This window comes from Nymphalis io, chromosome 15 (assembly GCF_905147045.1).
Source record: "Nymphalis io chromosome 15, ilAglIoxx1.1, whole genome shotgun sequence".
Taxonomy (NCBI): domain Eukaryota; kingdom Metazoa; phylum Arthropoda; class Insecta; order Lepidoptera; family Nymphalidae; genus Nymphalis; species Nymphalis io.
The window spans coordinates 2,842,754-2,853,854 of record NC_065902.1 but is presented as its reverse complement, the minus strand read 5'-3'; the positions used below and the strand labels follow the sequence as shown (position 1 = coordinate 2,853,854).

Genomic DNA, 11,101 nt, shown 5'->3' with positions numbered 1-11,101 from the left:
AACTGTTTTGATAAGTATTTAAGAAGCTATGGTATAAATGTCATATAGCAAGTCTTGACAATTATTAGTTACCTGAGAAATTCTCACAAAGTGTAGATTTTTTATAACTGAGGAATAATATTATAATTAGTTAAAAGTTGATAAAGAAGCTATTTACATATTACATTAAGTAATAATAATATTGTATTGCTGTCACTATTATTTACCATATGCAAATAATTATTTGCCAGGAGTCAATTCTTACAAAATTCGTTCACGACAAATTATGTACATCACTTTTTACTTTTTATGTTGTCAACATTGCTGTGTGTGACGTCTATCGTAAGTCTTGTAATATTGGTATGAGTCACAGATGATTAATTTAATAACCATTCAGTAAAATAAGTGGTAGCTTATTATTATCGTCATGAGTTTTTTTTTATATTTCTTCAAATCTCTTTCATCATAAATACCTTAACAAGTTAATATTAAAAATTTCAATATTTTTTTCTTACAATTATTTAAGTATAATCTTTTAAATCTTCAAATCCTTTATATTTATAAGTAAAGAACTAATCATTTGTTTCAGGTGTTAAGTATATAAAAAACTATGTCCTTCCTTGGTTCAAGTTTGCTTAAAACCACAATAATGGTATCGGTTCAGTTATTTAGCCGCGAAAGCTAACAGACAAACAAAGTTACTTTCGCCTTTAAAAATAAAAAAGTTAATTGTTGGTTCAGCTCGCCGTTGACGCTCAATGGTCTGGTCATAATGACATACTATTTTAGCAGACTATTTTATTAAGTAGGTCTCGTTAGCAGTGGAAATTTGGACCAAGGTCCATATATTTTTAGTCATTCTCCTGTGGTTGGGACATAAGATGGAACCATAAAATCTTACTAACTTTCTTGTTTATAATATATAAACACGAAAGTGGATTTATTTTAAATAATAGATACGAAAATGTAGTTTAATTAGAGATTTTAAATTTGTTAAGTGATATATGAAATAGAACCTACGTACATATCTACCTACCTACAAGTACATTGGTACTAACATTTTTACAAGCTTTTATTTAACTGTATCGATACGTAATACTATTTTCGGCAATTTTTTTTTCATATTTATTATATCTTACATAAATACGTAAGTAACTACCGTGCAAAAGTTTGGAAGCACATATGTTTTTAATACAAAACAAAATATCTCCGACAATACGCGGTACAAATTAGTAATAAAACTTAAGTTTCACGAACTTTTACGATTGTTTACATAAAAAATGTGTTTGTCGTACCATATTTATAAAGTTTTAACAAATTCCTTGTTTTTGTTGTTCCTAAATACATCTTTTATAAATTTATCCATCGGGTGATTACTTTTATGCAATGAACGGGTTTTATTGCAAATTTTTGGTAGTTTTAACTTTTTGGGATCCAATTTAGTCGCACTTGAACATTGGCTCGCTAAGGTTATGATATGAACATTCTCAGTATTCGAAAGATTTCGACAACTGCTTTAACCATATTTTTTTTAAACAATGTGCTAGTTGTATTCTACGTGAGAGACAGAACGTGGTTATAGTGAACGTGAAATCGCAGATTGACTCGGAATTTCTTGTAAAGGTCTACACGCTTGTTAGAAACCAATAAACTGGGGAAAATGATGATAAAACAAATATGACAGGCCCAAATCCACAAAAAAATCAAAAGGGTAACGTCATAAGAGTTCTCTCTAAATGGAATTCAACGATTAAAATACGTTTACTGTCTATCCTGTACTGTACTGTCCCTGACTGGAAGATTAATCATATTATGTAGATGGCCGTATATAGTACGTACTATTGTATAATAATTACTTTTTTTAATGTTTTTCTACCAGTACTTTACTATTGCAATAGATTTTTTTTATGGAATATGAAGGTGGACGAGCATATGGGCCACCTGATGGTAAGTGGTCACCAAACGCCCTTAGACATTAGCATTGTAAGAAATGTCAACCATCGCTTATAACCAATGCGCCACCAACCTTGAGATCTAAGATTTTATATCCTTTGTGCCTGTAATTACATTGGCTCACTCACCCTTCAAACCGGAACACAACAATATCAAGTATTGCTGTTTTGCGGTAGAATATCTGATGAGTGGGTGGTACCTACCCAGACGAGCTTGCACAAGGCCCTACCACCAGTAGATTCAAGTTTTTAGAGATATTTTAGAATGTAAATTATTAAATTGTGTTTCTGACGGTAAGTTATCACCATCACCCATAAACAATGACACTGTGTATATGTGAAGCTTAAGTTACTCTTTACACCGTCAATGCGTCGAAAGCCTGTGTATGTAACGTGTTAATATGTCACTTGTCTCTGTATTTACATCGTGTGAGGGCGTTCTTAATACCCTGAGGCGCCTTCGCGGCGTTGGAGGCCTAATGTGGCAGGGGTAGGCTAGCCGTCGAGACTAGGCGATAATGTGCGCTAGTAATATCGTGACGGCCCGCAATGACGGAGAGGGTACCGCTTGTTTTTAGTGGGTAATCTAATCTCGGACGTATGGAAAGAGCATGTTCCCGCAATAAAAAAGTTTCATGTCGGCCATGTTTTTTGTTGGCTCATATAACTTTTTTCAATCATATAAATAGTTCAAATAAATGAAAACATTAAATATATACCCGAGATAAGTAAGTGTATTAAAATAATTAATGTTATAAGTTTACAGCCAACTTATATTTTGTATAATCCTTACTGATATTATAAATGCGATAGTGAAGTTGTTTGTTTGTTGTGCTATAACATCTTAACTTCTAAACCGATCGTCATGAAATTTCGCATTCCTGTCAGTGCTACAGAAAAGGAAATACGGTACCTCCCCCTCCCTTATAAACTGACTATATTCTTAAATCTTATATACAAAACTATAAAGGATTGCATTCTCTAGGATTATGGAATTATTTTGGGTAACTTTAGCCTAGGGCTATTTAACTATTTCAGTCCTAGTACATAATAGGATAAAGCCAATAAGGAAGTCACGGCACTACAGCGAACACATGATTGGTTGCTTCCGAACGGATATTTTGCTGCGACGTTGTGACACGGGGAATATTAAATCAGGAAAAATCTTCAAGCGACTTGTTAAGATATAAAAGCTAGATTTTATGTACATATTTACTTCTACATAATATAAATATAAATATAAAACAAATATAATTACCAATCTCATCCATTCCGACCAATCATGAAAAAATGTAACATCTTAATCAGTTATATGGATATCTGGTTTAACATATCTATGTATTATGTATTCATAAGCCCTAACAATCATTTAAATATTGTTACGAGCACAAGATTTAAAGAGTCTACTCTCCTCTCACCTCTGTCTATTATTATTTGCGGTAGTAACAATAGTAATGTCCTCCAGACCGATTTCGGCCACGGCGGCCAATCTCAAGAGAGATTAGCCAACTACGCAGGAAATATTTGTGCACAAGTGTGTGCGCAAACACAGGTGCACTCTCTATTCCCTAACTCTCATTATCCGATGGGACGGCAAGTTCAGGCGCAGGACCAACGGCTTTACGTACTTACGTACACACTTCCAATTTCCAGACTCCGGGCTCCTACTGAGAATTTTCTGACAGAAAAACCCAATAACTTTTTATTGGCCCGACCTGGGAATTGAACTCAGGACCTCTTGCAGCCTTACACCAAGCCATTAGACCAACGAGACAGTTATTTGCGGTATCAAAGAAAAGGAAATGTCGAAAAAATATCAAAATGAGAAGTATTAGCAATTCCGAACATTTCTATACTTAAGCGTCTTTGATACTGAAGAGTCTTATACGTTTTCGTTTCCATTTCATTTAACTTTTAAACACTCATCGTTATTGTTTCTGATGGACGGAGAGACCATTGGAAATCTACATAGAAAAAGAAGCATACACTAATGACAAAACATCTTTGTCCAGATTTAATAATTAAAAAAAACAAACATATATATATTCGAAATTTAATTAGAAAAAAATTAAGTTATCGTAATTAATTGCGTTAATAAAAATACTCATTTCATTAAAAAGATTGATTGTAAGTTAATCAATGAAATTTTATAGCATCATACTATTTATTCTTCACAATAATATAGCAAAAGAAATAGAAAAACAACAGTTTTGTAAAGGATTACTATGTGACGATGATGAGAATGTAAGTGTATGTGGTTTACGCATTGAAGACACTGGATTTAGATTGAAGCTGTTCAAAAATGAATGCGAACTTATGAAATACGGTTGCAGCCTTAATGAGGAACTTGGTTAAGTTACATAAACAATAATTGGCCTTACTTATAAACATTTTCTTAAGCACTTATTTCTGTTTTCGTTTAAAAAAAATAATACTCATTTAACTAATCACACAACGTTTATAGGGAAGCCGTAAAATTTTAATTAATTTATTATTTATAGCATAGTAACTATGTCTTAAAATTAAATATTAAATAAGTACAAATAAATGACAACTATAATTATTACTTCGGTCAAGGTTTTGTTTGAAGTAGAATCTTTTTATAATTAATTTCGATCTCTACAGACTGTCGCGTTCGTGCTTTTTTTAATTATTTCATTTGCGTCTTTGTTATACGTGTCTAGATGGCCATGTGGTTAGAACGCGTGAATCTTATCCGATAATCGTGCGTTCAAACCCGGTCAAGCACTACTGAATTTGCACGTGCTTAATTTTTATTTATAATTAATTCGAGATTAATGGTGAGCTTGACGGTGAAGGAAAACATGCATATGTCTAATTTCACCAAAATTCTGCCCGTGCTTGTAATGACTGTGCACAATAGACATTTGTTTTTTCTAATGTGAAAAAAATACATGTCAATTGATTTTTATGGTTATTATATTTCTACTCACTAAGAAGGTATTTGATTCAAGTTATAACGTTCTAATTAAAATATAATCCTATTATTGTAGAATATATATTTTGATTTTAACTACGAAATTATACACTTTGGTAGGGCTTTGTACAAGCTCACCTGGGTAGGTACCACGCACTCATCAGATATTCTACCGCAAAACAGCAGTATTGTTGTGTTTCGGTTTGAAGGGTGAGTGAGCCAGTGTAATTACAGGAACAAGGGACATAATATCTTAGTTTCCAAGGTTGGTGGTGCATTGACGATTTAAGCGTGACATTTCTCACAATGCCAATGTCTATGGGCGTTGGTGACCATTGCTCGTCCTACACCTATTCTAAAAAAAAACACTTCTAGTATATAATTTAAAGTTGTATTATAGTGTATATAAATAAATAATACATGATAACCAGTTTATCAGTTTTTCATCTGATTATTGATTATCTTATATTTTAACCTTTTTTAATTATCTTATATTTTATATTCTATCTATGATTATCTTATATTTTAATTTTATAAGCCTTTAGCTTATAAAATTGAGCTAATTATACCTATTTAATATGGATATGCTTTTAATGCAATATCACGAATATTATGGTAATGGACTAATTAATATTACAGCTTACGGATTAATTAACAAAGAATATTGCGAGCATTCATTTGCAGATTTTAATGAAAGTCTATATAGTATGGAAAATAATGATCAAAAATTGAACCGTATTTTATTTCATGCTAACGCATCAGACTGCACAGATAATAAATGCGTTAACGAAAATGTAAACGAAGTATGCGGCATCAGACAAGATGGCGTCGGTTACAGAATAAAATTATTTAAAAGTAAATGCGAATTAGTAAAACATAATTGCGAAAACGATCAGAAATATAACGAAACTGATCTATTTATTTGTAAACAGTCAGATAATATCATTAAAGATGTACATAATGACAATTTTACAATTGAAAAATATAATGAAAGTAAAGATAAACATTTAGTAGTCGTAAACGGCAATATGCTTGGACTTGGTGATATAAATGATACAATTGACACTTTCTTTGCTGCGTCTCATGTTTTCGACTTACCGTTAAAAGAAATTCAACCTTTCAATACTAGGAGGATGCATTTGAAATATGCTGGACCTGCAAAGGTATTCGTACCGTGGATTGTTAAACCTAAAAATATTAGCAGCGACACGTTTCATAGACCTACGCTATCGTCGTGCTACCATAAGTGCCCAATAGTAAGTTCAATAATGTTAACTTTATACTTAATTATAAAATGTCGGATAATGGATGGATTCTAATGGTATACAGTAACAGTAATAGCCTGTTAATGTCTCACTGCTGCACTAAGGCCTCCTCTCCCTTTTGAGAAGGTTTGGAGCTTATTCCACCACGCTACTCCAATGCGGGTTGGTAGAATACACACGATGTTTTCCTTCACTATCAAGCACGAGATCAATTATAAACACAAATTAAGCACATGAAAGTTTAGTGGTGCTTGCCTGGGTTTGAACCCACGATCATCGGTTAAGATTCACGGCTTCTAACCACTAGGCCATCTCGGCTATTTCTAATGGTGTAGAGAACAATTATTTCGTAAACATTGTTTATATTTCAATTGAAAAATGGTTGTAAACATCTAATTTACATGTATGCATGTAACTGCTTGATATCAACTAATAATATATGATTAATAATTTCATGCAGTTATTTTTCGACACTTATTGTCGCTTACTACGAGTAGTTCCTAACAAAAGCTGAAACAGCTTCATCTTTAGAACTTAAGTTTTGTAAAATATTAATCTCTTATTAAAGTTGATTTAATTATTGTCAGTTAAAGGCGTAAGAAATATAAGAAGATCGAATATCATTGGCAGCAAATAGTTAATGCATTAGGTATTTATGCCGGAAGTATATGAGCAGAAGCAATTAATTGAGCGTTCCATATATATTCATCTGCATTTATTTATTTACAAATAGTATAATAACTAAAAATTAAATAATTCAACTAAACATATTTTTTGTTAATATTTATTTTTTCTTAAAAAAATGAATATTAACAGTTATAGAATAGTTTTTTTTTTGTTACAGAAATGTCCTGAGACTTACGCACCAGTGTGCGGAGTTCCTGGCATAGTGGCGCGAGAGCCTGCCTTAATGTTTCAAAACCACTGCTTTATGGACGTAGCTCAGTGTAAGATGTTTTGGGAGGGGAAAAGCAGTACTTCTCATAGCTCTTGTTAGTTTGTTAATATTATACGATATTCTATTAGAATAGCTATTGTTAAATAAGATTCTACGCCAGTCTAAAAGTATATAGTTTTTATAGGCGGACGACATCTTTAGTATTTTGGTATTTCTTATGTATCATTCAAATTCGATTTTTTTTGCGAAGTTTTATTTAATCAATATTTTAATTTAACAATGCAATTTTTTTTTTTTTTTTATATCGCCGGGAGGGCAAATGACTCTACTCCACCTGATGGTAAGTGGTAGTAGAGTCCAAACGCGACGACGGCCAGTACAGACGGGAAAAACGTTCTGCACTAGCCGCCCTCGCCTTGCCGGCCCGCAAGATGCCTCTTCACGCCTCGTTTGAAGGAACCCGGGTTGTAAGAGGAGGGGAATACGTGAGCTGGTAAGGAATTCCATTTTTTGGAAGTGCGACAAAGAAAGGAGTTGCCAAATTTCTTTGTTCGCGATGGAATTGATGTCACAGTTAGGCGGTGACATCGAGAACCAGCTCGCGTGGACTTAAGAAGGAAGGGGGAAGCAGGAATTAGGAATTAGGAATTTACAGAATGTTGTATTATTTTATAAATGCATGTTAAATGAAGAATAATAAAACGAATCAGAGAACGCGACCATACATAACAAAAAAAAAAAACAAAAAGACTAAACCCTAGTCTGTCTATTTTCTTCTCGAGTTGATCGTAAAATGTTAAGCGTGTACGGCAATAGCTAAAGGGGTTATCGAACTAGCGAGTTTCAAATTGCTAGGTGGCCCATAATTCATTGCATTATTGAGGCTTCAGATATTCTCAATCTAATATAGTTAGACCAGACATAAGTTCGATCAACCGATCACAGTTATAAAGGCCAATACTATGGCACATCCTATCATTTGTTGCTATTTCTGTACCTGTGTATCATCAATCTACGGATCTATATCAATTTGTTTACTTCGATGGCTTTATGATACCTTTGTTTATGTGCCAAGTGTAATGGCGACATCAAAGGCTTAGGGATGGGACTGCATTCAATCAATATGGACGCCCAAGGCACTTGTTAACGTCACAGTGAAATCAAAACTGATGCATCTATGTATAGGAGTTTAGTTACAAGTTAATGTTTTGGTTGGATTTGTAGCGAGATACGCGAGGTGCGCAGTATGTGCTCTTGATAAACAAATGAACGAGTACCTTTGTAAGATATATTCGAATGGAAATAGCGTTCCATTTTCATTTTTACAAATGAATAAAAAGGATAGTTGTTGTTTAATATTGTAGAAGGAAAAAATCAAAATGGCGATTATAATAATTTTTTTTATACCAATGTCATGATAACAAAGATTGAAAATATTTTAGTATTTGCTTTTACGGAAACGGATTAGAAAATTATTGATAGAAACAATCGGTGACATATATTTATTTTTTAATTAACAGCCTCATTGGCTCTAGTGGTATTTAGAGCTGCAGACCCAGACATCCCACGACCAGTAAAAAAGTTACTTATTAAGATTTTCCGGTAAAAGATCTTACGCATCGTAGAAAACGGCTGGTCCTGACCTGACGAGACGACAAAGGAAATTAACCTTTTCTCGGAGCGGTATTTTTGTATGGTCCTATACCTATTTCTTCATAGGAAACAAAAATATTTTTTTAATCATTTTTAGGAGTATTTTTTTACTTGTTTCATATAAGTATGAATTATGAAATACAAGTCATACATAATATACTCGTATACTATAAATATAAGCACGCACGCATTGTAAGATTTTATTTAAAATTAAAAAATCAAAATCAAAATATTTGTGTATAAATTTCAATCAAATATATAATTATTACAGCATACGTCGAGGCTTCTTTCCTGTTCTGCATGGGAGATGCAATGAACGCCGTCTACAGGTTCTTACCCGCTATAAGAACCCTGCAACACATGGGACGTCTCAAGAAGAAAGGAAAATTCAGAGCCAAATTAAGGAATTTTAGATATGTAAGCGAATTTAGATCGGGTCGTCCTAAATTTATGGGTTGAATAAAAACTTTTTTGTTTTGCATCGATTGTGTCATTTAATTAAAAACTAATTGATTAAACGCAATCATCCTTACTTATAAACGTGGCTTAGCGGCTGATTAGTTAAATACTAATCTCTCTTTCGTTATTATTGATATGACATACGAAACAAGAAGACACGGCATTATTTAACTAATCAGCCGCAAAGCAACATTTATAAAAAAGGCCGAATAAGATTTTTCGATTTCAAAAATACTGGCATATAACATTTACAAAAAAATTAAGAACCTATGTTTTGAATTTATATGTATTTTAAATTTATATTCGGAACGAGGAACGGTAAGAAACGATAAACGTGAAAAGATAAAACCACTTGTAATTGGCTTACTGAATTCTGCCAAATAAAATAATATATAAAAAAAATAACTCAATCAATTAAATATTTGTGTGGTGATTGTGCTATAAACTATTGAACCGCAACCGCAGTCTTGTAAAGATAATTTAATACTTGTTAAAATGCACAGAAATGTTTTAATTAAATCAATCAGAATACTAACTATTATTGCACATTCATAAAATAAAATAAAATAAATATTAAATGACCAGCCTACAAAATTGAAATAAAGTTTTAATAAGCTTATATAATATAGTACTAACTGTACAGACTGACAAATTGATACATCGGTTATTACAACTGAATGCCGCGTGAACGAGCTGATTCGATCCTTGCTCGTAACAAATATTTGTATAGACCATACGGATGTTTGTCGTGGTCTGGGTATTTGTATTTGTATCGTACATGTATCCGAACCCCTTTCCCCCTATGCAGGCGTATCGTGGGACGTCACATCGAAACCATTTATTAAATGCAAATTTAATACTTTATAATACAAGGTACATATTATAAAGTATTAAATTTGCATACTAAAAAAATACAATTAGATATATAGAGAAATATAAAAACATTCCATCTTCTAAATATATAGATATCAAGAAAGAATGTTTATTTAAATGACATAAACTATAAAATAACAAGGATAAAATAAACATATTTTTCTTATGATTGTAATAATATAGCAACGCTGTAATTGATTTTTTTTAATATTCACAAAATATAAACCATTTTAAATGTTAACTTGTCATTTATCGTATTTTTTTAACAAATAAATTAAAAACTTCCGCTCAATGTAGAATCAAACAAATCAAACATTTCATAATGAAATTACGTTTAATTAATTCCAAAAGGTTTTCAAATTGAAGTGGTTTTAATTGGAAGCCGTGTTTTTAATATTTTCGACATTTTAAGCAATACCGTTACTATGGATCAACGATCAAAAAGGTAACCACGAAACGCATTGAATGCAGTTTATTAAATTCCGATACTAAAATATGTGTAATGTGAAATGAAATTTCGTGAAACATTTCTGTTTATATGTAAAGTGGACCCGTTTTGTAAATAATGAAGTGCATGTACATATTATTTAAGGGTTGCCAATGTATAGTGTTTGTTGGAACAATTTTATACGGTCTCGTGAATTTTATATTGGACTGTGATTGTATTTAAATTATAAATTTATTTCCATTTATTAATACCATTCTAGTGCTTAACATATCTGGAGAGAAATTCCTAATACATATTAATTACTTTACTTATTTTTATTCCTCTTTGATCTGAGAATTTATTCGTATGATAATTGTTTTTTTTACAACAAATGGTTTGATCAGTTTTGTATTAATTCCTTCATTAAGCCATAAAAAGTACCCTATGCTTGTTCTTGGGATTCAAGCTCGTTTCATACCATATTTCACGAGTCTGTGGTTAAGCTATGAAAGCGTAACGTGGCGTAGCGATTGTCAGACAGAGATACTTTCGCATTTATATTAATATTTTAATTACCAGTTGATTAAATTTAGAAATTAGAGATTGATGTAACCTAAATAACTATTTTTTGTGTTACATCGCTGTGTCACTTCTTAG

General features: G+C 32.1%; 1 protein-coding gene across 3 annotated transcripts; it reads left to right on the top strand.

The window, feature by feature from the left end:
* The first annotated feature begins 4,063 nt into the window (after nt 1-4,063).
* LOC126773672 (uncharacterized) lies at nt 4,064-9,166 on the top strand. 3 transcript variants are annotated; one of them, XM_050494741.1, is made up of 4 exons: nt 4,064-4,175; nt 5,509-6,125; nt 6,979-7,126; nt 8,957-9,166. In XM_050494741.1, the coding sequence occupies exons 2-4, from the start codon at nt 5,577-5,579 to the stop codon at nt 9,142-9,144; spliced, it is 885 nt and encodes a 294-aa protein (XP_050350698.1). In that variant the 5' UTR covers nt 4,064-4,175; nt 5,509-5,576; the 3' UTR covers nt 9,145-9,166. The 3 variants fall into 3 exon arrangements, with proteins under 3 accessions (XP_050350698.1, XP_050350697.1, XP_050350699.1); XM_050494740.1 differs by having other exon boundaries at nt 4,064-4,281; XM_050494742.1 differs by lacking the exon at nt 5,509-6,125 and having other exon boundaries at nt 4,064-4,281.
* Nucleotides 9,167-11,101: the final 1,935 nt, after the last annotated feature.

Bases quoted from the DNA above. Each gene is read 5' to 3' on its own strand.
- LOC126773672 (XM_050494740.1), top strand. From the start codon at position 4,071: ATGAAATTTTATAGCATCATACTATTTATTCTTCACAATAATATAGCA. The intron at 6,126-6,978 runs GTAAGTTCAATA...TTTTTGTTACAG, and splicing joins GCTACCATAAGTGCCCAATA to AAATGTCCTGAGACTTACGC. The intron at 7,127-8,956 runs GTTAGTTTGTTA...TAATTATTACAG, and splicing joins CAGTACTTCTCATAGCTCTT to CATACGTCGAGGCTTCTTTC.